Source organism: Manihot esculenta, chromosome 6 (genome assembly GCF_001659605.2).
Source record: "Manihot esculenta cultivar AM560-2 chromosome 6, M.esculenta_v8, whole genome shotgun sequence".
NCBI lineage: Eukaryota > Viridiplantae > Streptophyta > Magnoliopsida > Malpighiales > Euphorbiaceae > Manihot > Manihot esculenta.
Window position 1 is genome coordinate 22,167,387 of NC_035166.2, and position 24,847 is coordinate 22,192,233.

A 24,847-nucleotide genomic window follows, 5' to 3' on the forward strand; every position below is an offset into this window, starting at 1 on the left:
AAAAGATAGAAACTATTTCATTGACGAATAGAAACGATAAGGACATTTTAATAGATATAAGAAAAGATAAAAATATTTTAATAGATTTTTAAAAATATAGGGAGGGACTATTTCATTGATAGAAATAAATTATAAGAACATTTTAATAGATATGAGAAAAGATATGGACTATTTCATTAATAGAAAAAAATGATAAAGACGTTTTAATAAATATGAAAAAAGATAAGAACGTTTTAATAGATTTCTAAAAATATAGGGACTGACTTATTAATAATAATAATATTTAAGAACTAAATAAAATATTATATTTAAGAGTAAAATTAAATTTTAAAAATTTTCTCTCTCATCCTTTATCTATTTAAAAAAAAAAAGAGGACGGAAGGACTATTATTTTGTTGATGAAGGAAAAAATAAAAATATTTTAATAGATTTTTAAAAATATAGGAACTGACTTGTTAATAATAATAATATTTAGAGACTAAATTGGAAATCTCGTTTTTATTTTTAGTTTTTTTTGCCGAAAAAGCTCGCACTGAAAAATACGATTTTCTTCACCCTGAGATTCGGATCCAAAGCTATGCCTAGCTTGGGTACCCAAACCTCAGCCTAGGACCCGAACCTCAGTTTTGTTCATCTGTTCGTTGAAAATTTCGCACTACATTTCGATCGCTTTATCTCTCTACCTGGCTCAGAACAAAGAGAAGGCTTATATCCATATCTCTGTCTACATCTCTCGATTCAAGCCCTTAATTAGTTAACAAATTCAGAGGCACAGAAGATCGGTTCAAAGCTCAAACGGCGGCCGTCAGAGCGAAATTGTGAGTCGCTTTCTTTTTCTTGAAACCCTAACTTTTTTCTTTCTAGAATCTAGTTTGCCATGACGGCCGAATCTGCACCAGGGTTTTGGAGCTTTAGGGGTGGGCAGCTGCATTTCATCTTGTTTTATGTTTTTAGGATTCTTGATCTTATGTGAACTAGGCGTAAAATGTGAGATTTTGGGCTAATTTATAGGTCTAGGCTTTGTTTACTTGCTGAGGAACGGCAGGGAAAGGAAAGGAAAGGAAATGGAGATTTTGGGCGCTGTTTTTCCTGCTCTCTGTTTCTTTTTAGTTGAAAAATCTAGTAGTTGGCTAATAAATTTTAGATGGCTATTTGCAAAGTGGCTCTTTCTTTTTCTGCCTTTAGAAATGTTTCAAGATATTCAGTAGTTGGTGTTCAAAATTTGTCTTATATTATTATTGTTATTTTTCTTCCACTTATTTTCTCGGTAAACCAGAAAGAGAAAGCAAGGGGTTATGAGATTTCAACTAGTTCATATATTGTTATTTATAGTATTCTCATTATTCTGTTTATAGGTGTTTCGATATTTGTAGTGCCTGCATTTAAAATAACAATGACGGCATTTGTGAGGCGTTTTCATTTCCACTTGGCTGGAGCTTTCTCGGCTCTATGTCCTGATTCTCTATTGTGGATTTTCACTTCCTTGATTTATTCCATTCTATTACCACATCTTTAATGTGAGCTGGCTTGTAACAAGAGAATCTTTTAGGAACTACTTGTCTGCATGGCTTGTGAAAGGGGCAAATTTGCAGTACGCCCCAAAGTTCTCCTTATCAAGCATGTCACGTATGTGGCAGATTTTGTATTGATTAGTTAAAGAAGAAATTTGTTTAGAATATAAAATGGGAATCCACAGATGAGCAAGTATTTATATTTTAAGCGTGCCAAATGGAGTTTGACTTGTTTCCCATAAAAAAGGGTGGCATGCTAAATACATATGCCACTGTTCAGGTATTTTTGTGGAGTGTTAGGCAACGGCCCAGCATATCTAGTGTGTTTAAATCTGGGAATTTAGAGATGTAGTGTTTTAGTACATGTGCCACTGCTTAGTTTCCATCTTTACTTGGTTCAATAAGTGGTAGCTGGTATTAAGGTTTCAATTATTGTTACAGGAATTAGTACTGGTCCCAGTATCACATGCAGTTTATAAATTTTGAACCATGACAGAATATTGATTGATCCATTGTATAATCTTATCCTATTCAACATTGTTGATTAGATTTCTTATTGTCAATTGAAGTTAACGAGGTTAATGTCAATATCTTACTAGTTTTTTGGTGTTCTAAAGTTTCTCAGTAATCCTTCTTCTTTGTTTTCTTGCTCTTCTAGTAGAACTTTATGGATGTCCAAACACAAATATATATAAGAAAAAGGTGAGTGAGTTTATTTGTTTTTTTTGGATAAATTACTTTGACATGTGAACTTTTATGGGGTCAAATTTTGCAGCAAGTTCAGGGTTTGCCGTGATTGATATCTTCTTAAATTTTCAAAATTAAAATTTTTGGTTATCCAACATACCTGTGTAATTAATTTATTGACTAATGTTCATGGGGCAAGGTCTACAGTAAAGTGGCACCTAGATATTGATATCCCATCCCAATTTTGGATTGTAAGAATACATTTTGAAGGTTGGTGTGAGACAATGTTATTTTCCCCGATCTTTATGTCTCTTAAGATCATATTCTGTATGGATATGGAGTCGCGGCAGAGATCTGTAGACTTTGAGAACAAGAAGAAATCTTTTGATGTTTCATGTTTATTTTTCATGATGTTTTCACTTGAAAGAGGGTCTCTTACATGCGATGGCGTGGCATTATTACACAGGGTATGTTAGGGCCAAATTGTTCATGTGTACTCCATTCTAGATATGAGGTTGACAAGTATTGAGATTGGAAGAAATTTCTGTAGCTAACTAAATTTGAGAAAAAAGGAAATCTGTAAAGCATGAATAACTAGTCAGTTTTTCAGTTAACTTTCAAACCCTAGCTTCATGGTGCACAAAGTGGGGGCAATTCTCTTTTCCTTGGTGGCATTTTCTTGTTGGGAGTTACAGTTATCACAGGGGTTTTTTTAGGATGTGCCCTTGGTCTACAGGTTCAGTTTGCCATGTTTGTTGCAAGTTAGCCGTTTGACATGAAGTATCAATTGGACTAGCCATAAGCTGCTGGGAATATGTCAAGTTTTGATTGTGAGTGATTTAGGATGTTTAATATCTAGAAGATGCGTAGGAGGTGGACATCCTGGAGAAGTTGAATCCATGGGTAGTTTGGGGATCACTTGCCTCTTGCCCTTTGTTTTGTTGTAGGGAAGAAATTGAGGACAAAGAAATGAGTGATAATGAAGAAAGAGATTGAGAAAGGAGGAATAGGTGCCATTCCTCTGTCTTTTTTGGTAACTGATTGAGGATGATATTCTTCCATTATTTACATGGACAAAATTGTTGAAATGCACCAAAATTCATGAGTTTTATAGGCAACATAGTAAAAAATAAATCCAGTCGAGAACTTTTCATTCTGCCAATATGCTTGAAATTGGTTGGGAAGATTTTCTTTTTTGGTATGGCAGCAGGGCGAAAAGATTTTTTTTTCCCCTTTCCTTGATTGCTGTTGCTCCAACCAAATGATGGAAAATGGCCTTTATCTTGGTCATTCTTTACTTTCCTTTCTTCTTTCTTTCCGCTGAACTTTGCCTATTAGAGAGGAGTTCAAGAGAAGTCATTGCTTCAGCTTCTCTTGTTTGGCATATATGATGAATGAACTGTGACAAACCTACAAAGATGACCATTAAGGCGAATGTAAATGCCTATGGTGTAGCCAAATGCAGGGAGGATGTTTAGGTCCTATATTTCATAAACATTCTGGGAATGGAATTTAGTAGGTCTGGGGCTTGTGTTTGAATCAGGAGTTCTCCATCTAGTTTGTCAAATTTAAGTGAAGTGTTGGGCTGTTGGAAGCTATCCACTTTAGGGATTAGCAATGTGCAATTTCGTTTTTAACTGAACTTTGTAAAAAAGAAAATCAAATCAAACTGAACAAAAATATTCGGTTCATCAGTTTGAGCCTGTTACCAAACAGCTTACCAACAATTACCAGCAACTTCTACAGAATAAATCAAGATGGTTTTCCAATTGTCATCTATAGACATGAAATGAAAATCATTCTATACAGGAAACCCAAAGTAAGAAAAGCAAATTTACATGTTGCAACAACCACGCCAAAAGAACTGTTACAACAAATCAAGGAGAAGTCCAAATTCAGCAATGTAAGGTGAAGAATAAGAAACCAGATATGCAATTTCAGCAAACCAACTGATCAGATATGCAGCAAGGTGAAGAAGAACAAATCTCGATCCCACAGAATCTGTAGCATCGCTGGAACCAATGTGAAGAACTTGTTTTTCTTGGAAATCTGGCATCCCTTTTGTCTTTTTGGCATGGGTGGAATGAGGGAGAGAGTTTTCATCAGGTGATTGATTTCAACGGGTTCAGTTTCTCTAAAGATTTGCATTTGTTAGAGTCAGTTGGGTGACTGGTGAGTGGCGATGGCCGAGGTCAGGTGAGGGATTTGTCATGACAGGAAGGGAAAGATGAGGTAAAGAAGAGGCCAGCTGCAGAGAGAGGGGAAGACTGGGGGGACTCCTGGGTCTGGGCTTTGTGAAATAAAATTGAGGGTTAGGTGAGTGAGTGAGGCTCCAGAATGCAGAGGTGATGGAGAAGGCTGTGAGCTTTAGGGGTTTTATAGGGAGGGCAGAATGGCATAGCAACACATATGGGCGATTTGGTCGGTTGCAGATTTTAAAATCAAATTAACCAAACCAAATTGAAAAATGTCATTTTAAATAATAACCAAAACCAGACAAGATCATTTTGGTTTTAATGGACTCAGCCCTAGATCTTGTGCTGTGTCGAAAGTAATGGATCTTAATACTATATGCTGGTCTTGTCCTTTTTAAGTTGGTTGACTAATGAACTGAGAGATCCTTTGGGTTGTGATGAAGGGAATATCTGAATTCTGAAGTCATACTGTTTGAGTGCAAAGTTTGTATTGGAGGTCAGGTTGGAATAAAGATGTATCTGCAGTCTGCTGTGAATTCTTTTACTGTATCAGTTTTACCAGTTTGCCATGGTCAGTGGCTAAGTGTAGGTGAGATGTGGCACAATGCTTCTTAATTTAAACACTGAATAATGTTTTAGAAACTACTGAGGCCCTGATCAGGTGGATTTTTTTTCTTGATAGAGCAGTTTGGTGCATAGGTATCAATCTTGCTTCCTTCTCAAGCTTAGTTGGTGGATGAAACCATTTGATGCAGGTTATCTAGGTGCTGAGAATTGGTGTATGTCCAAATAAGACTATATAATGTTTAGTGGATGGGTGCTAGATCAGTATTTGGTATGACATTTTGCTTTTGAAGTGTGGAACTGTTTCTTTTTGTTGCGTTCACAAAATGTAAAGTTTTATCCACTTGTGATAAGAAGGTCTGTAACGTTCTTTTTCACAAATAAGACATTTTTCTTATTCATGCTGGAGCTTCCTTTAGTTAAGTAATTTAAGTGAATGGCATTTTCTTCTTATTTGTTTTCTGGATAAATTTAAGTTCGACTTTTCCTTTCTATCTATTACTTGCAAATAGTACGGTATTTCTGTTCACAAATAAGAATTCATTACCGTTACGTTTTTATTTTTTTCCCTCAGTCTTGACCTATGCAGATTAAGATTTTGAATGACTTGCACATGATGATTGGAGTGACACTTAAATGAGAAGAAAGGAGGTTTGAACTTGCTTGTGCTTGAAAATGTTTTGCTCAATTATATCCTCATCCATCAAATGTCAAATTGTAAGGACTGGAAATTTTTGGTTTTCCTTGTAGCTATTAATTTTCCTGTCACAAAAGTTTAGCTGCTGAAAATTTGTGTGGTGGGTTATCTATGCCTGGCAACGAAGTTGGAGATAGGATCCATAATTTCTTTGGCCAGGAGAACTTGTCTCAGGGCCAGCACCAATCAGAGGTTGTTGAAGGGGTCTGGCCTGCACTAGGTAACAATCTGTGGGCTGGTAGTCAAAGACAGATTGGCACGCCTTTTATTTCTAACTTGAAGAATCACTCTGTACCACAATCAGGTAACACTTATCCACATTGAATTAGTTGATTTTGATGATCCGTATTGTTTTCTATAAGGTATATTATTCATTTTTTTCATCTACATTTTGTTTAATAGTAGAATAAGAACTGGATGATTTGAAGTTTATTTGTGGTATTTGAATGCTTCTCTGGTATTAAATGTCTTTTTTATTTTTTTTTCCTTTTAATTTTGATATTAGCTGATTCTGAGAGAGGACATGGGGAACAGTCATCAAATGTGCAGCATGGTGTGAATTTTTCTCAATCAATTCTGAGGACTGAGTTTGCTAGAAACCAATCTCAAAACCAACAACCAACATTGAATGGGTACATGCATGGGAATCAGGCTTTCCACACAAGGCAGAATGATGCAAACTTTTTGGGAATGGATACAGAACCTGATCGACATAATTTAACGTCAAGAGGCTTTTCAATTCTTGATGTGCCTTTAGGAAGTGCCCCTGAACTTCAGAGAAATTCAGTAAGGATGGAGTTTAATGAATCCCCTGTTAATTATGATTTTTTGGGAGGGCAACAGCAAATGAGCAGCCATCATCCTGGCATGTTGCAATCTTTGCCAAGGCAGCAGTCAGGGATTAGAGATATACAGCTACTACAACAAGAAGTCATGCTCAAGCAAGTGCAAGAAATTCAGAGGCAGCAACAGCATCAGAAACAACAATTACAACAGCAAGAAGTAAGGCATATGAATTCTGTAAATCAGGTTTCCCCTTTTGCGAAACAGGCAGCTTGCAGTCATCCATTGACTATGCTCAATGGCATTCCTATACATGATGCATCTAATTATTCGTGGCAGCCTGAGCTTATGGCAGGTAATACAAATTGGCTACAGCAGCGTGGTATGTCTCCAGCAATGCAAGGATCCTCTAGTGGGCTTATGTTTTCCCCTGAGCATGGCCAGGCATCACGCTTGACGGGAATGATTCCTCAGCAGGTTGATCAATCTCTTTATGGTGTTCCTATCTCTGGAATGAGAATTTCCCAAAGCCAATACTCTCCTGTCCAAATGGATATGTCTACAGTACAGCAGATATCAGACAGCAGTAATTCCTTTTCAGGTAATCAATATGCTGGGTTCCAAGTCCATACTAGCATGCTAGATGGTACTTTGGCTTCTAGGCAGGGATTAGGGACTGCTGATAGCCAAGGCTTGGATGGTGGAATTAATTTGGAAAACATGCAGCAATTAGATCCTCATCAAAGCAGTGGGCCTGGGCATGATTTTCATAGGAGACAAGATCTAGGTGGTCTATCTGAAACATCACTGGAGAAAACAGTAATGGAGGTTACTCCTTCAAAGAATGTGGCTACCCTAGACCCAACTGAGGAAAGGATTTTGTTTGGTTCAGATGATAATTTGTGGGAAGCTTTTGGCAGAGGTACGAATGTAGGATCAGGAGGGGTTAATATGTTGGATGGCACTGACTTTCTCTCTGCATTTCCTTCTGTGCAAAGTGGGAGTTGGAGTGCTCTCATGCAGTCTGCTGTAGCAGAAACATCAAGTGCTGATATAGGTCTGCAAGAGAGAGGTCTGACTTTCCGTGTTAGTGAGCCTTCACTTGAGAACCAACGGGCCCCAATTGTGAATGATAGTGGCAAACAACAATCTTCTGGAATTGACAACAGATTGCAGGCTGCCTCTATGCCAAATGCTAGACCCTATGGTATGTGTGATGGCACAAACTCGAGTATCAACTATAATAATCTGCCAGGTGTCAAGCAATCTGGAGTGAATACCTTGCATGAACAGAGTGAGAGGCTGCATGCTGGTTCTTCTGAAAGGCTTGTTCAGTCTTTTTCTGGAGAGGGATCCAAATGGTTGGATCAAAATCCTTTCCAAAAGCCAGTTTCTGAAGGCAGCCATAATTATGGCAAGGGTGCTCAGGCCTCAGATATAGAAACAAATTCAAAGAGCATTTTGGGTTCTTGGACAAATGAACAGAGCATATCCTCTTATAACACTGGTACCCAGCCAGGCAGTAGACTGCATGGTTGGAAGTTAGTTGATTCTGTGCCCCCAGGCACAGGTGCTGTTTTGAAGAACCAGGGTAATGAGAATGCATTGCAAGCTTCTCAGAGTAATGGGCTTAAGACTGCAATGTTTGAGGTAATGGGCTATGGTGCTGGTACATGGAAGACTGATTGTGCTTCTAATCCAAGTTTTGAATTGGAGCGTTCAAAATCCACCACTGGAAGCCCACAGGTCAATAGAGAAGATTCTGACCTGAATAACGTTGCTGCATTGCCTGATTCAAGCACTCTAAGGGCTAACCAGGAAAGCAGCCAGCAGCTTCCCAACGGTAATAATATTGATATCTGGAATAATGTTGCTTCTTCAGTCAACACTGAAGGGCGGGGCTTTTTAAGAAAATACCAACCTTCTATGGATAAGAGGCATAAAACTTTGGAGTCATCAGGACATAATAGTTTTGGCAATGGTGCTGTTGAAACTCATGATTATCCTGATACAAAAGAAAGCAAAAGTGATACCTTCCACAATGTATCCCATCATACTTCTACAAACAGTGCTAGAGGAAATACTTGGCTAGATGCCAATGGTTCACCTGCCCCATCTGGAGGAAAACTAAAGTCATCTATGCATATTGGCCGTAAGCCTTCAGGAGTCCGTAAATTTCAGTATCATCCCATGGGGGATCTGGATGATGATGTTGAACCTTCTTATGGAACAAAACCTGTCACACATCCACATTCCATGCTGATGCAGATTCCTCCAGGGTTAAAAGGTCATGATCAGGAGGATAATGAGAAATCAAAACTTTCTACTCAGATATCTAGAAGTTCCACAGAATTTGAAAAGGTAATTGGCATTTTGTTGTTCTTATTTCTGTTCAGAATCATGCTAAGCCCCTTCACTGGAGTTAAGTTAAAAACCACAGCAAGTTTTTAGATGCTTTGTTGACATTTCTCTTTTAATACTTATTTACAGCTTCATTTTCTGGGTCAAGGAGAAACAAACAACTTAGACGGGATTAATATCAAGAACTCAGTTCCAGGTTCTGCACCCAGTACTTCTACTTCCTTTGACAGAGCTGTTTACAATCACACAAGCAGCAAGGCAACACCCTCAAGGTACTTGATTTATTTTGAGAAAGTTATTTAAGATGATAGGAATGGTTGAATGCAGCATTTCTATTGCTTCCTATTAAATTACTGTGTTTTTGTATGGTTTGCTTTGCACGCTGATCAAATTTCTCCTCCTTCACTGTTTTCGCTTTCATAAGTCATGCTTTCTATGTTCAAATTCGTTGCAGTCAAAATATGCTTGAGCTTCTTCATAAGGTGGACCAATCAAGGGAGCATGGAAATGCAACACACTTCAGCTCTTCTAACTGCAATCAGTCTTCTGAGTTGCATGATTTAAAAAATTCTGATAGATTGGTTCACCTCCAACAAAATCAGGCTTCGACTTCTCAAGGTTTTGGTTTACAACTTGCTCCCCCATCTCAATCCATGCCTAGTCAAGACCATGACCTATCTTCTCAGACAAATAACTCCCTCAGCTCAACTTGTGTCCCTTCTGAAGTAGGGGAGAAGAATCATAAATGGTTGGCTTCCACCACATCTGTTCAAGGTTTGCCTATTTCTTGTGAAACGTCTCAAGAAGAATTGAGAAATAATATACATGGTATCTCAGGATATACTGGCAAGAATGCCCAGGGTAATTTTTGTACTGCTCTTTCCCCTGGATTTCCTTATTCAAGAAGTCATAGTCAAAATCCGCACATGCGTGAGGTGGGCTCACGGGCAACCACCACTCAATCTGGCAATGCATATTTTGATAGGTTTGCATCTCAGTCTAAACAGGCATCTGAGTCTTTTGAACGAGTTCGAAGTGGTCAGGCAGCACTAGCATCTTTGCCAGACATGTCTAGAATTACTTCACATAATGACGTTAATTCCTCTGATGAGATGCATAAGTTCAGCAATAACAACCATTATGATGCAAAAGATTGTGCCCAACAATTTCCGGTTTTGGAAGCTGTACCAGCTGCTCAGGGTTCTAATAGATCTGGCAAATCACAGGAGTATGCTTCTGCAAAAATGTCCGCTCCTGTATGGACCAGCGTTTCAACACAGCAACCTTCATTTCGTATGCAGGATTTTAAGTCTTCATCTGATATGCTTAAATCCAATATTCAATTAAATAATGAATCAGAAGCAACTTCCTCTATACCGCAGAAGCTAGAAGGTCATGGGGTACAGATGGTAAAGAAGGATCCGTCTGAATCTGTTGCATGTCCCATTAGTTCACATGGTTTTGTTGGGAAAGAGCAAGCAGCAAAGGGCGACCTAGGACAGCAAGTTTCACCTGATAATGACCATGCTCAGAAGACAACTTCTGTCTTAGAAGGGAAAGAATCTGTTGCAGATTGTCTTACTGGCACTTCTCTTGTAAACCCTGCTAGTACCCAAAGAGAGATTGAAGCATTTGGCAGATCATTAAGGCCTAATAATGTTTTGCAAGAGAATTACTCCTTAATGCATCAAGTGAAGGGCATGAAAAATGCAGAGGTGGATCCAGACAATACGAGTTTGAAGAGATTTAAAGGTCCTGATGGTGCTATGGATGCTTGGCAAGTAGGCCTCATGGGTGGACAGCAGATCCATGGTCACAATAATATGGTCAGAGATACATCAACTAATTGTGCTTCAAGTCCTGCTGGAGATGCTAAGGTGCTAAGCTTTTCACCGAGACCAACAGATGTTGGGGATGCAACTGCCCCTTCTCAGGATGCACTTGGATTTGGTCAAAATGATTCTCAGAATTTTGCTAATAGCAGTGCAGTTTTGGTGCAAACTGAACGTTCTCAGATCAGTCCCCAGATGGCCCCGTCCTGGTTTGATCAGTATGGCGCTTTTAAAAATGGGCAGATGTTACCTGATGCACGGAAAGCTGTCACCATAACTAGTAGCGAACTTCCTTTCACTGTTGGAAGGCCTTCCAATAGTTTGCATGCTCATGGCCCAGTGGAGCAAGAAAATGTGATTGCTGTTGATGCTAGTCAGCATGGTCTTCTCCAAAAGGGTTCATCCCTCTCACCACTAGCATGTGAAAATCTCTCTTCCCCTCAGTTGATGCATCCTGATGCTGTTGATGTGAGCTTGGCTGCTGTTAGACCAAAGAAGCGTAAAACTGCTACATCAGAACTTGTACCATGGAATAAACAAGTAGTGCATGGCCTTCAAAGGCTTCAGACCATCAGGTAGTTTAAAAAATTTCATCTTGATGAGTGGCTTTTCTTGTCTCCTTTGTTGAAACTCATGCATCAATTTTTTTAAAGAAATATTTTAATTGGCTAATGCGTGAACAATTGCATTTCCTATATGTTCTTAAGTATTGTGTGATATCCTTTCCCCAACTATTTTAACACATGCTGAGTTCATTGTTTGCAGTTCGGCAGAAGTGGCCTGGGCTCTTGCTGCAAACAGGTTGACTGAGAAGGTGTGCTCATAACAGAAACAGGCTTTCCCAGTTATATTGGCTGCTGTTATTGTTTTCCTCCTTACTTCTTAGGCCTCCAACATTTGTCAGTGTTATAATTGCTTCACTTGTTGACAGTTGGAAGATGAAACTGAAATGGTAGAGGACAGACCACCAGGGTTTAGAAAGAGGAGGCTTATATTAACAACACAGCTTATGCAGCTGCTGTTTCAGCCCCCTTTGGCATCAGTTCTGTCTGCAGATGCTATATCACATTATGAGAGTGTTGTACACTTGCTTGCTCGATCAATCCTGGGAGATGCCTGCAGCACGCTCACTTGTGCTGGAAGCGAAACTCCTGTGCCTTCCAGCAATGGAAATCTGTAAGGGCTGAACATTGAAATTTCTTTAGCATGCTTTTATTGGTTGGAAATTTTATAGTTTTACTGGAAATATGATTCCATCTATGTTAATGCCATTATTTTTTATCCTCAGCCGACCCGAGAAGCTCAAAACATCTGAGAGTATCAGCAACCAGTACTTCTCAAAAATTGTGGAAGACCTGATCAGTAGAGCAAGGAAGCTAGAAAATGACATCTTGAGGTAAAACTGTTGTATATCCTGTTCTAATATTGTGTTGCATGTCTGAATAATTAAGAAAATTTTTTACAGAAACTGGGGCGGCTTCACTGCTTCAAATATTGTTTGGTTTATGAATGGGTAGAACTGAGTTATGTATGTTCATAACTTAGATTAATAATTGGGAAGAGAAAATAGGTCTACAAGGTGTGCACTTTACAATTTTGTCATAACAATTAAATTTGCATCCACTTGTTAGATGTTGATCTAGTTTGCATTGTATGACATGGGGAGGGATTCTTGTTTTTTCCTATTAATCTGGCTTGCAATTTAATGGGATTTTGCATGAGCATAAAACTTTGGCATTTGTCATCCTTCTTTCATCTCTCTTCCCAGTTGTTGCTGCTGACACTTCTTTGCTTTGTGTGTCATTCTCAGCTGAATATTTATATAAGCATTGCATATTTGGTCTCGGTACCGAACTCATATTCATTATTCTTGTACTTCCTACTGATGATTCAGATTGGATAAGAGAGCATCGGTTCTAGACCTGAGAGTGGAATGCCAAGAGTTAGAGAAGTATTCTGTTATCAACCGTTTTGCCAAGTTCCATGGCCGGGGCCAAGCTGATGGGTCTGAGACCTCATCATCCTCTGATGCACTTCAGAAACCCTGCCTCCAAAGATATGTTACTGCACTTCCAATGCCTAGGAGTCTCCCTGACAGGGTACAATGTTTTCCACTTTGATCATTAATTTATTGATTCTTATCTCTCTTGGCCAGTTATCTCCACATCCATCATGCTTATCTGATTTGCTACCAACTCGTATAGTAGCACTTTCTTACTGTGGAACCACACAGATGAGATTGTAGGAGGCTTGGATGCTAGTTTGTCTCCTTAAAAGCAATGGAGGCTCTTAGATCTGTTCAACCTAGGCCATTGATACGTATTCATTCTTGAGAGATTAATCTGGTCTTGTATACTTCATTGAATGATTAGAGGAAAATGGGGTTCCCCACTGTTTTTTTTTCGGTAAATGGGGGACAACGGATGGCAGGTCTGTCTTAGTAATGATATTCACACACAGCTAAAAATTCATTAAGTGTTTGCTTACGAGGCTTCCAATCATGGATTTCTATGTGTGATATGGGTCATGGATTTGTATCTGTGATAGGGTTTTACCTTCTTCCCTTCCTTTCTGGAAGAAGAAAAGAAAAAAAAAGAGGGGATAGGGCATAGAGGGGGTGGGGGTGGGATTATTGGGAGAGGGGCAGTGAATTTCAAAGCCCAAAGTCTTGGCTTTAGTGCAATAATGATGTTTGCTTAGATTTGGCCATTCCATTATTTTGTACAAACTGGTTGAATTTTTCACAGGTATCTGTGGGATTTCTTTATCCAAGAAATTGAAAAAAATGTAAAGATGCTGAAGTTGACAAAATACGGTCCAGATAAAAAAAGTTTCCATATTTGGTTTTCCAACATCTTACTCTGTTATCCTTCTCTCCTTCTCTTCCTCATCATCTTCTTTTTTGGATATAACTTAATTTTTGGTCAGTGGATTCAGCTACGAGATCAGTTGGGCTTATGGCAGTGTTAGTATTTTTCATTTTCGATATTTGTATTTCAAAGGCAAAAAAGTGCCCCAGTGCTTTATAGTCGCAGAGAATTAAATTGTTAATGATATACTTAGACTTCCTGGTATAGAAAGTGACCAAAATTTTCTTTCTTACACCCACCTAATATGCAACAGCACATGCAACTCAAGAGAAGCTCTTGGAATATTTTATAAGGATTAATTATATGTGTTGAATCCCTCATCGGTTGTGGTCGTGGAAAGGGGTAATGTGCCCCTTATATGGGCCCTCTTTAGCTAGCTTTTGGGGTGAGTTAGGCCTAGTTCAAATTTAACATGGTATCAGAGCCTCCCATCCGATGTTGGGCGCCCCATAAATGTGTCACGCACCAGTTAAAAAAAATCTGGGCGTGAGGGGGTGTGTTGAATCTCACATCGGTTGTGGAAAGGGGAAATGTGCCCCTTATATAGGCTATAGGCACTCCTCCCTCTTGAGCTAGCTTTTGGGGTGAGTTAGGCCTAGTCCAAATTTAACAATATGAAATTAATATGTTTATGCTCTTATCTTTCTTAAAAAATTTATTTTAAGAAATTTATCTTAACCTCATCTTGTGAAGTCAATTGTGTTTCACTTGTACCTTTGTTTTGATTTGCTCTATATTGGAACGTCTTATTTGCTAATTGATGCAAAACATGTTACAAATCTGAGTGAACACTTATGTTCTATGAATATATATATTTTTCAAGTTTCTAACACTTTTCTTTTTTGGTTGTTAAAGTTTCTGCTTTTATTTTGGTTTATTTTATTTTTTTGATTAATTTGGCTATGGCTGAGGAGTTTGTCTGCTTGTGTTGCCTACATGCAAAACATTATAAACAATGTGGTTCTGAAATCATGGATGAAAAAAAAAAAATCTTATGGATGAGCTACAGGATAGGGTATTTCAAGGTCCCCGTGCTGCAGGTAGAGAAATGGTTGATAATTTTTGAGACTGAGATGAACCCTTCTCTCTATTTTGAATTTCTCATCATTTTTTTTTGTTAAAGATTTGCTTTAATATCTTTCGGTAGTTTGAATTTAGACTCGTCCACTTCTTAGCTTGGTGATTTCCCCAGGAAAATTTGAAATTTCGAAGTGCAGGAATGTGAGTTGGTATGGACATGATTCACTGATTCTTCCATCTTGATTTGCCATTTTTCAGTTAGAGTAACATGGTGGTTGCATTTACCAATGGAGTGTATACATTTGGCCGTTAGTGTTGGCCTTGGAAAGGCCTACATTAGTGACTTTTCTTTGAAAAAAATTAAAAAAACAGTGCTTATTTGTGTTGAGAACTGGTATTTCAATCTTTTAAAACTAAATAAATCTAAGTTGGCCCTTCTGAAAGTGAACAATTTGTGATGTTATGATAACTGAATTGTTGTGGAGAAGACGATATTTTACGTACTGATTTGGTAACGTTAAGGCATGGCACCTAGCAAGTGGTGATCAGCCGTTATAATTTTTCGAGGTTTTCATTCCAGGGCAAACGAACACTTTTTCCACAAGTTGTGATTGTGGCAACTCTGGAAGACATGAATCTGATGCAGAGATTCTATTTTGAGACCAGTAGGCTGTTTGTGTAGGTGATATTTGAGCCGTTAAAATGGACAATTGAGAAAGTCCTCCATTAATTTTGTGTGTGTTTTTAACCTAGATTTAAAAGAGGACCCTTGAATAGAAAGACCTCTCGATCTCAATTTTCAACTGAAAAAGGAGCTACAAGCTCCAAGTGATTTTGCCATATTTTTTTTTCATCCATTTGCAGGCACTGCGCGACCAGAAAAAGGCTTACCTTAGGATTCATGTAAAATGCAACAGAAAATTTTCTCCGTTCTTGCAAAATACATGCCATTTGTTAAAACGACAGATCATATAAACCATTTTCTTCCGAATGACTGGTTGCTCTATTCAAGAGGGTTGAAGGGGTATGTATCCATTTAATAAAAGTATCAAACCGTTGCAGTTCAATTGAAAAGCTAAACTGAATTGTTGCAGTTGGAAATGTTTGAAATTAAAGCCATTTGTGATCTTTTTTCTATTATTCAAGATAAAATTAAACCATTTTTATCATTTTTTCAATATATATAATGTACTTTTTATTTATCTATTTTAATAATAAAATAAATAATCTAATATAACAAGTTAGTAATTTTTAATGTAAAATAAGTTACTTTTTTTAACACACTTATCAATTATCAATATCTCAAAGTTAAATCGAATATGCTCTTATCTAGTTATGTAATTATTGACAAAAATTTTGAGTTACACTAGGCTTTTTACTGCTAAATTTTTGTCAAATTTCAAATGGTATAAGAATTAATTATCTTCCAAATTTAATTTTGAAAAGAGAAATAGATTATTGAACTTTCTTACATAACTCATTCACAGTTGACCTTATCAAAATAAATAAAATCAATAATTTCATACTATTGATATAATAATGAAACCACATCATTGCTATGAGCTTTGTTATTGATATGGGCTAAAGAGAGAACCTTGACAGCAAATAAAGACACGCCGAAAGATATCCAGTTCTTGTTTGGTCAAATGGAAAATGGAGGAAACGAATGATCAAGTAAAATATCCTAACTTGTAATTTTATTAACATTTCATGTATTCCCCGCAAATAGATTGCCTCTCAGAATTAAAATTCGTCCTCTTTCAATATCAATATCTTCTCATTTGAACAGTCCTGAACAAACACGCCATTGTTACAAGATCTCAATGGTATGCTCTGATGCCTTGTTTGTGATCAACATGCAAGCTTAAATAAGGAAGACAGTACCTGCCTGGTTAAATGGTTTCCTCCTGCGCTTGGATCTGGCTCCTTAGCTGTTAAGCTTGCTCATGAAGTGAAGGATTTTAGCATTAATGGCCTCATCTTGTATGGTGCATGATTAGAAGAACAGCTCACGATAAGTTGACATGCATTTCCTCTCCTATAATTGCAAATATTTCATCCACCCTGAAATCAATATTTGAGGCACTCAACTCTATAATTATTAATGACATTTGCATAATTCAAGAATAAAGATAAAAGATTTGCTGTTTTTTCCCCCACTGTAATTGAAGTTAACAGCTAGAGTGGATATCATGGGCAACATCGAATAGGTTTTCAAGTTGCAATCTTACCTATGGATATCTACATTCACCTCTGCCAGCCATGTCGTTAGATAAACCTGCAACGTGATGAAGTTCAGCAGTTCACATAACCATTGTAAATGAAAGCATGCCAGGATGAGAAAATATATTTACTATATTTGGGTAATAATGAAGAACAGCAAGGGCTATGTGAATCCTGGTACAGCACCGTTTCAATTGTCAGGCATGATTTATTTTACCAACTAATGATTAAGAACCTGCCGATTGCCTGATGTAAAATGAAATGCAGCTTTGGAATGGTTGGTTAATGCGGAATACATTTATATATAGCGATGCTTAACGAAATGAATACCTGCAAAATATCCTGGTTTGGTTGACCCTTGAATTGCATGCTAGGCAAATCATACTTCCCTTCCACCAATCTTGGGGGCACTGGTTTACGGGTTTCCTTCGAATACAAGTTGCAAATGCTCAGATCATCAAACTCTCCTGGATACACCTCATTTGACCAGTACGACTCATTGACTTGTGGAACCTCACAGCTAACTGTATGCAACTCCACTACGAGTAGTCTCTGAGAAGAATAGCAGCAAGATGAATAAAATGTGGTGTCCAAAACAGCAAAGAATGCTCAACCAGCAGGAAATACACATGATCACCTCATTGTAGTAAAAGTTTGCAATTTACCTTCAAACTGAGCTCAGATATAAACATGTGAACAAGCTCCTCTGCTAATTGCTCTGAAATCATTCGAATATCAGAATCATCAATAATAAGTTTCATCAAGACACAATAAAAGATCCACCATTTAAACCTCATATTTCAAACTCCCTCTAGAAGGTGATCAAACAAAAAACCAAATTGATAAATAAGATGGGGATGAATAATGATAATGCAGCCATGGACTAGAATTTTGAGGTTTAAAAATCGTACCAAATGAAGAAATTGGCCAAGAGGCAAAGACTGGAATTCCAGCACCGTCACCAGTGTCATTATTATCCTCAGAAGTACTAGAAAATTGCAGAATCGGACTACTGCTTGTCCCTTTGACATAGCATCTCATGGATCTACTAGTGTTGACCATGTGAGTTACAACAGTTACCTGCAAAGAGGTTCTTATAATGAAAAGTTGCTTGAGAAAAGACCTTGTCTATAACCTCATATGGTTGATCAGGGCCTCTGTACTTGAGGATATTTGACAGAGTTACAGACAAGGTGAACAATCCTTTAGCATAAATATAATCATTGCTATACAAATTTTAGTACTGTAAGAACATATGAACCTTTATTTCAACGTAATTCTCAACCAAAATTTGGGAATTTACATAACATAAAGAGAAAAGCAACGGGCTTCCATACATAATCTCAATTATTCAATAAAATTGCAACCATATATTGTTTCCTCAAACCACATTCAACTATTCAACTTCCCATGTGTGTATGCATTCATTAGGAATTACAAATAGAAAAGAAGTGTGTTTTATGTTCTTACCATATCCTTGTAAGATGACAAAAGTTTGCTCCTATGAAGCTCCTGGAAAAAAAAAAAACAGAAAAAGAAGAGAGTAAGCACCGCATAAAATGATTTCTAATTCACAGATGGGAGAGAAAACAACCTGTTGTTTAAACAATTTAGAACAAGCTTTCTTCCGAATATCTGGCATATCATTTAGGACCCCCAGCTCCATTGAAGGCATGTATCTAAATTAATCAATCATTTTCTCAGTAACCAACCAAAGCAACGAAATTTCCCACCCTACAGACAAGATGAACACTAAAGGAAAGAAAGAAAAGCGGATACTTTTGAGAGAGATAAGCGTTGACATGGGAAGTAGCGTGAGATCTCCCAGAAGAAGAGGAAGCCACCCATTGGGTCCTGTAAGAAGCTAACTTTGACCACTGGTTTCTTAAGTTTCGCTGCGCAGCCGGTCTCCATAGTCGCGTAACTGATGGTGGCAGTGGCGAGGAGCTGTAGCAAGTGGAAGTAGAAGAGGAAGAACTTCGTTCTGGGGTTTCCATTGCTGGGGGTTTAGGTCTCGCAGGTCCCTGACTAGAAGGACAAAAACGTGCTGGGCCCACCATGGTAATCCACGTCATCACCTTGGCTGACGCGGCTTAATTTTACTAGCGACGACAAACTTTAACCAATTGACCCTCAGATCAGATCTAATCTCTGCTCCTTCACAGTTGTGAATTGCGATACAAGCACAGAGAAAGAGAAAGGGATCGGGCATGTCGTCGCATAACAATTCGGCATCGTCTGCGAACGATCCACGCCAGCCATCGGCGGCGAAGCCTTACTCGCCACCGATGGTTTTGCCTCAAGATCTTCCTGTCGATTACGCTGGTTTCATCGCCGTTATTTTCGGAGTTGCTGGCGTCATGTTTAGGGTTCGAACCTCTCCTTTCATTTTACCATTATTAATATTTATTTTGTGATCGCTGATATGAATTGAAATTTAGTTACTGTGCTGCAACTAGCAATATGTAAATAAAGTTATTGATGACGCTCTTGGGATCTCAAAATTTTTGTGATGGATCTTGGGCTTTTCTTCCTATCTTGTTCCTTCAAATTTTATAACTTGACTTGTAATATACAAAATTTCTTGTTTGATTAAGTTTACTGTTATTGGGTTCAAGTTGTTTTTATTGGATTTGATTAGTGTTGCTGATGCACTCTATCTTTTTCCTTAACCTTTTACTAATATGTAATGTTGTATGTTTTTTACTTGCAATTCTTTTGGCAGTACAAGCTTTGCTCATGGCTTGCAATAATTTTTTGTGCCCAATCACTTGTCAACATGAGAAATGTCGAGAATGATCTGAAACAGGTTTCCATGGCCTCCATGTAAGTTTTTTTTAATAAATCAGTTTTTGTTTCTATGCTTGTATTCGTTGCATGTGTTATTGTGTTGTTTGTTGATGTTTTTATTCTCATAACCTTCAATCACTGTGTTGTAACATATGATTTTCATGGCATTGGGATGTTTGAGGTTGTAACCTATGTGGATGTTCTCAAGTATGTTAGAACTGCCTCAAAACAGATGCAAAAAAGTTGAAAAAAGAATTGCAAGGCATGCGATTCTAGGAGTGGTTATTTCTATTTATCTAGTTGATCATCTTTAAAATGTTCAAGGCTTGAGAGGGTGATGTGACTTATGAAGTGAGTGGAGTGGATGCAGTGTTATTGTGGAATACCTGATAGGTGATGTTGCTCCATGCTACCAATATGATGACTGATAACAGATGCATAATACATAATATTTTATGTTGTATAAAACAATGGTTGTTTATTCCTGGACTGAGGAAGTAGCAGACAGGTAAACGTCTTTCTGTTCCTGCATTCTCTTCTTAAGTGCCTGTAGGGAACTGGAGGCTTTGTCTGAAAGTATTTCTAATACTGTTATTGTAGGTGTGAATATTATGTCACCCATCCCTTTGTTCACTTGATATGAGAGCGAATAAGAGGCCAGCTAACATATCTCAATCTAGTCTATGAATTTGCTGACACAGTTATTGAGAATAGTTGAGAAACTGAACTATCGTGGAAAGAGATATTATGGTACTTGTATACGCAGGCAAAATTTTGCTTGTTGGAAGCATAAGGCATAAGCTGCCAAGTGTCTATGTAGTTTTTTTTAACTCATGGAGACACTTTTCCAGGGAAGTCATAGCTTGTGAATATCAAATGCTAAATTGCAAATGTTTTGCTTTGAAATATCACTTTTTAGATGAAAATAGTTTGGATTCTTCTGGACACCGAAGATTTGCCTCTATCTGCGTGATCTCTAAGTATTGATGATATAGGTTTCCTCTCATTATAAGATTTTGGCAGAGAATAAAATGCTGGAGTTTTTTTGACCAGTTCATTGCTTTGCTTGATCATTTGCTTTACTTTAATCCTTGCTTGTAAGATGGCCTATATTTTTCTAAAATTAAAGGACAGAATGGAACATAAAAAGGGTCAACTAAGCTGGTCAGAAATTTATTAACGTTTTGATTAGAATAAATGTTCTCAGCAAAGAGTATTTAGGGCACTGAATGTGTCACTTGAGTGCTGGTTAGGCTTGGTGGGACTTGTCTGACACAACAAAGAAAATGTTGTTTTTTGCTTGTGCTGTCATCTCTAAGTGGGTTTTGGGGGGGGGGGGGGGGGGGTAATGGCCAATAGAGTAAGACATTAGTAGACTATGGGATCAGGCTTTTATGAAGCTTGGACATAGTTGTAAATTTCACTTAGTTCATTAATAAGTCTGCCAAATGAAGCTAGTTAGGTCCCTATAGTACAGATGCAGAGACGTAAGACAATGAATTGTTGATTGACTTGGATTTGTGTTCAGTATCATTTTGGCTATTAATTTTGTGTTTTGTGTCTGAGCATCAGGTTTGCGATCATGGGTTTGGTGACGAACTACTTGGGGCCTGCACGACACAGTCCACAAGCACAGAAGTGAAATTCCTTCGGTGAGCGATTAGAAGAGAAATAGTAAAGTCCCTCTTATTTGATGATGATTATTGGTTGTGATGACTTTATTGACTAGTGATTGCTGATATTACGAATTTGGAGTGAACTGTGCACCTACAATGTTGAAACTCAATTAGTTAATAGTATCTCATGGTTCGCAATTTTTCTAGTTTGATTAGCTTTTTAACAGTATTTAACACGAGCTGACATTGAGGGTCCTTGTTTTGAACCGATTACTTGATAAATGGGCGCGCCTTGGGATTTTTTTAACAAGTATTCCTCCCTTTTATAATTTTTATCTATTTTTTTATTGTTTTAAAATTATTTTCTAATTTTTTTATATTATAATAATATATAAATTGACTATTAAAAATTTTATTTAATTTTCAAGAAATTTCTCAATATAATTTAGTATTTAATAAATTTAATATATTTAAAATGGATATAATTAAAAGTTAATAAAAAAATTATATGTTTTTACTGTGTATATAAAAATAAAGTGAATAAAAATTATAGAATGAGAGTATTTTTTTCTCAGCTATAATTAGTTATTGAAATTTAAATTTAAAATTTTATAGATATCACAAGTACAAATAAATTAAAGATCATTAGTGTTTTTTCTCCCTTAAACTATTTGTTTTAACAAAAAAAAAAATCTTATAGATCCTGGTCAGTTGACCAGTGAGTTTGATTCTAAAACCTCCGGTGCAAGGAATTTGGTTCAAGTCTTCTATAATAGCTATACCAGAGGATACAAATTCCCTAATTTCATTGCTAAAGAATAGCTAGATTCATAGCTATTCCATGTCTTAAAACCAACTGGAACTTTTTCATGGCAGCTCTTGTCAAATTTTCTCAACAAAATCAAATTTCTCCTCCGTCAACTCCCCTTTTTCTCAACAAAATGTCCCAGAGATTACTCGTTGCACAGTTTTTCTTTGATAATTATTATCTAGTATCAGTTGGTTTTTATTTATATGAATTAGTCATTTTTACAAATTTTCACTCTTGAATCTGACCATTAACATTTTTCTATGCCCTTTCAAGAACCCATTTCTCGCACTTAGATTAGATCTTGAAGCAAATGGTTCATTACTACAAACAAAAACCTAATAAGACGAGGCGGCTGATTATTACACACTCCAATCAGCAAAGGACAATTATGAAGGCAATGGCCAGCTAAAAATAAACAGCAACGTGGCAATGACTAAATCAACAACAAAATTTATTTTTTGATTCATTTGATTTCGAGTGGGTTTGAACTTGATATTTCTCTGTGCCGAAAATAACTCCACAACTCCAATAGCAATGGGCTTTAGTAACAACCAAATTTTTTAAACAGTATGAAAATACATTATATGGCTGCTCTGTGTAGTCAAATTATGTAAAATCTACGAATCATATTGTGGCCTTCTCCAGGTAAAATTGGTTCTTAAAAAAAGAAAACTATTTCTGTAAACATGTTTTTCTACAAAATCCATCATAATATCAGTAGCATGACTGACCAGATTAATAGATAAATTCTCAAACTGGGGTCACAAAATTAATATCGCAGTCACATGAGCCTGTGTATCCCAAGAAGCCGGACTGAAAGTATCTAGAGGAGTTGAATATACTAACCACCAACAGCATATGTTCAACAACTATAAAATATAGGGGCAATGACCTCACCAAAAACAAAAGTTTAGACGCTTTAGTACGTAAAGACAGTAGGTTCAATCTTCTAATGTGTTCCAGAGAGATCCACTTATTTGTATTTAGATTGGGTTCAGCCAATTATTTTCCTTTTTGGGCATATTAATTTCTAGAAAACTTGAGAGCAAGAGGCATATATATACGCAAATAAGATCACTTCACGCAAACCTCTCTGCTTGGTTCTCTATCATGGGCAGAAAACCACATGTGATGGTTGTACCATTTCCAGCACAAGGCCATGTAGCTCCTCTCATGAAGTTGGCATACAACCTAGCTGGCCATGGAATCAAGGTCACATTTGTTAACACAGAATCCATACATGTAAAACTGACGTCTGCAATGCCTGGGAAATTCAAGGAGCAAAGCCCAATATGCCTAGTTTCAATTCCTGAAGGCTTGGAACCCAATCATGATGGAAAAGATATATTTGAAGCAATAGAGAATGCATCAATTTTTATGCCAGGTCATCTGCAGACGTTGATTGAAAATATAAAGCAGTTAAATGATGATGACCAAGTAACTCATGTCGTTGCTGACATATCAGTTGGTTGGGCACTGGAAACAGCTGAGAAAATGGGCATCAAGCGAGCTGCTTTTGTTCCTTATGGAGCAGGAAACTTGGCTTTGATACTGCATAATCCTATGCTTATTGAGGCTGGAATCATAGATGTTCATGGTAAGAAATGAAGTTTGTTTTTTAACGCTTTGAATTTGACTGTATTGCTATGTTTGAGGAAATATATGTTGTCTTGATAGAAGCACTTGAAATTCTCTGCAGGAACTCCATTGAAAGATGAGCGTATCAGTCTGTCTGAGGAAATTCCTGCCTGGAACAAAAATGAACTTCTATGGAGCTGCCCAGATAATCTAGAAGCGCAGAAATTCACATTTCGACATTTTGTTCGTAAGGCTGTGGAAATTGTCAAAATTTCAGATTGGCTTCTTGTCAATTCGTTTTATGAACTTGAGCAACCAGCCTGTGATTTGATTCCCAACAGCTTACCCATTGGTCCATTGTCAGCAAGTGATCATTTGGGAACTTATCCTGGAAACTTTTGGCCTGAGGACTCAACTTGCTTAAGCTGGCTTGATCAACAGCCTCCACGCTCAGTCATCTATGCTGCATTTGGAAGTTCAGTAGTCTGTGACCAGAAACAATTTAATGAATTGGCCTATGGTCTTGAGAACCTAGGACTGCCATTTTTATGGGTCGTCAGATCAAATTTTACAAATGGATTGCAAGTGGAATTCCCTGATGGGTTCATAAAGAGAGTAGAAAAATATGGGAAGATAGTCCAATGGGCTCCTCAGGAGAAAGTGTTAGCTCACCCATCTACTGCATGTTTCTTCTCTCACTGTGGATGGAATTCAACCATGGAGGGCATAATCAAGGGGGTGCCTTTTTTATGTTGGCCTTACATTGTAGATCAACTCCATAACAAGAGTTACATATGTGAAACTTGGAAAGTTGGTATAGAATTGATCCCAGATGACAATGGGATTGTAACTAGGCATGAAATCAAGACAAAGTTAGAGAAACTGCTTTCTGATGAGGATATAGAAGCCAATTCATTGAAGTTGAAGGAAATGGCTAGAAAGAGCACTAGTGGTGATGGTGGATCATCTTTCAAGAATTTCATAAGCTTTGTTGAACAGATAAAGCAATAGAGTGTTGTTGGTTTTTTTCTTTGGTTGTTGTGTCTATTAAATAAACTTGTGGTGTCTGATTGAAGTATGCTTGAAATGATGATGTAGTATAAGATTCTGAATTAAGAATTTGGGTTTTGTGTATTTTCTTTTTTATTCCATTGAAATTTAAAAGGATGTATACAATATTGTAATTGACTTAAAGGCGAAGGAAGATCCATTAAACTAACGGGCTAAATTGATTCAAGTTAAATTGCATTTATAAAAGAAAGTAAATACAAAGAATAAAATAATTAGAAATTAATATCTTGATTTAGGG

The 24,847-nt window shown here is 37.3% G+C and overlaps 4 protein-coding genes across 8 annotated transcripts; 3 read left to right on the forward strand and 1 right to left on the reverse strand.

The window, feature by feature from the left end:
* The first annotated feature begins 646 nt into the window (after window positions 1-646).
* LOC110617453 lies at window positions 647-13,732 on the forward strand. Of its 3 annotated transcripts, none has more exons than XM_021760222.2 (10): window positions 647-818; window positions 5,532-5,674; window positions 5,782-5,958; window positions 6,160-8,798; window positions 8,928-9,070; window positions 9,253-11,205; window positions 11,396-11,444; window positions 11,562-11,806; window positions 11,919-12,026; window positions 12,525-13,732. In XM_021760222.2, the coding sequence occupies exons 2-10, from the start codon at window positions 5,665-5,667 to the stop codon at window positions 12,748-12,750; spliced, it is 5,550 nt and encodes a 1,849-aa protein (XP_021615914.1). In that variant the 5' UTR covers window positions 647-818; window positions 5,532-5,664; the 3' UTR covers window positions 12,751-13,732. The 3 variants fall into 3 exon arrangements, with proteins under 3 accessions (XP_021615914.1, XP_021615912.1, XP_021615913.1); XM_021760220.2 differs by having other exon boundaries at window positions 5,532-5,608; window positions 5,708-5,958; XM_021760221.2 differs by having other exon boundaries at window positions 5,547-5,608; window positions 5,708-5,958.
* A 2,290-nt stretch (window positions 13,733-16,022) lies between these two features.
* On the reverse strand, window positions 16,023-18,833 carry LOC110617614. Of its 3 annotated transcripts, none has more exons than XM_021760526.2 (9): window positions 18,523-18,812; window positions 18,338-18,422; window positions 18,214-18,255; window positions 17,655-17,823; window positions 17,409-17,461; window positions 17,074-17,295; window positions 16,752-16,798; window positions 16,409-16,584; window positions 16,023-16,311 (listed from the first exon to the last, which is right to left on the reverse strand). In XM_021760526.2, the coding sequence occupies exons 1-8, from the start codon at window positions 18,801-18,803 to the stop codon at window positions 16,530-16,532; spliced, it is 954 nt and encodes a 317-aa protein (XP_021616218.1). In that variant the 5' UTR covers window positions 18,804-18,812; the 3' UTR covers window positions 16,023-16,311; window positions 16,409-16,529. The 3 variants fall into 3 exon arrangements, with proteins under 3 accessions (XP_021616218.1, XP_021616217.1, XP_021616219.1); XM_021760525.2 differs by having other exon boundaries at window positions 16,405-16,584; XM_021760527.2 differs by having other exon boundaries at window positions 16,023-16,584; window positions 18,523-18,833.
* A 28-nt stretch (window positions 18,834-18,861) lies between these two features.
* On the forward strand, window positions 18,862-21,355 carry LOC110617615 (protein Asterix). Its single transcript, XM_021760528.2, has 3 exons — window positions 18,862-19,112; window positions 19,469-19,569; window positions 21,106-21,355. Exons 1-3 carry the CDS (start codon window positions 18,954-18,956, stop codon window positions 21,173-21,175), a joined length of 330 nt encoding a protein of 109 aa, XP_021616220.1. The 5' UTR covers window positions 18,862-18,953; the 3' UTR covers window positions 21,176-21,355.
* A 366-nt stretch (window positions 21,356-21,721) lies between these two features.
* Window positions 21,722-24,672, forward strand: LOC110618181 (UDP-glycosyltransferase 83A1). Its single transcript, XM_021761273.2, has 2 exons — window positions 21,722-23,557; window positions 23,660-24,672. The coding sequence occupies exons 1-2, from the start codon at window positions 23,071-23,073 to the stop codon at window positions 24,547-24,549; spliced, it is 1,377 nt and encodes a 458-aa protein (XP_021616965.1). The 5' UTR covers window positions 21,722-23,070; the 3' UTR covers window positions 24,550-24,672.
* The last annotated feature ends 175 nt before the right edge of the window (window positions 24,673-24,847 follow it).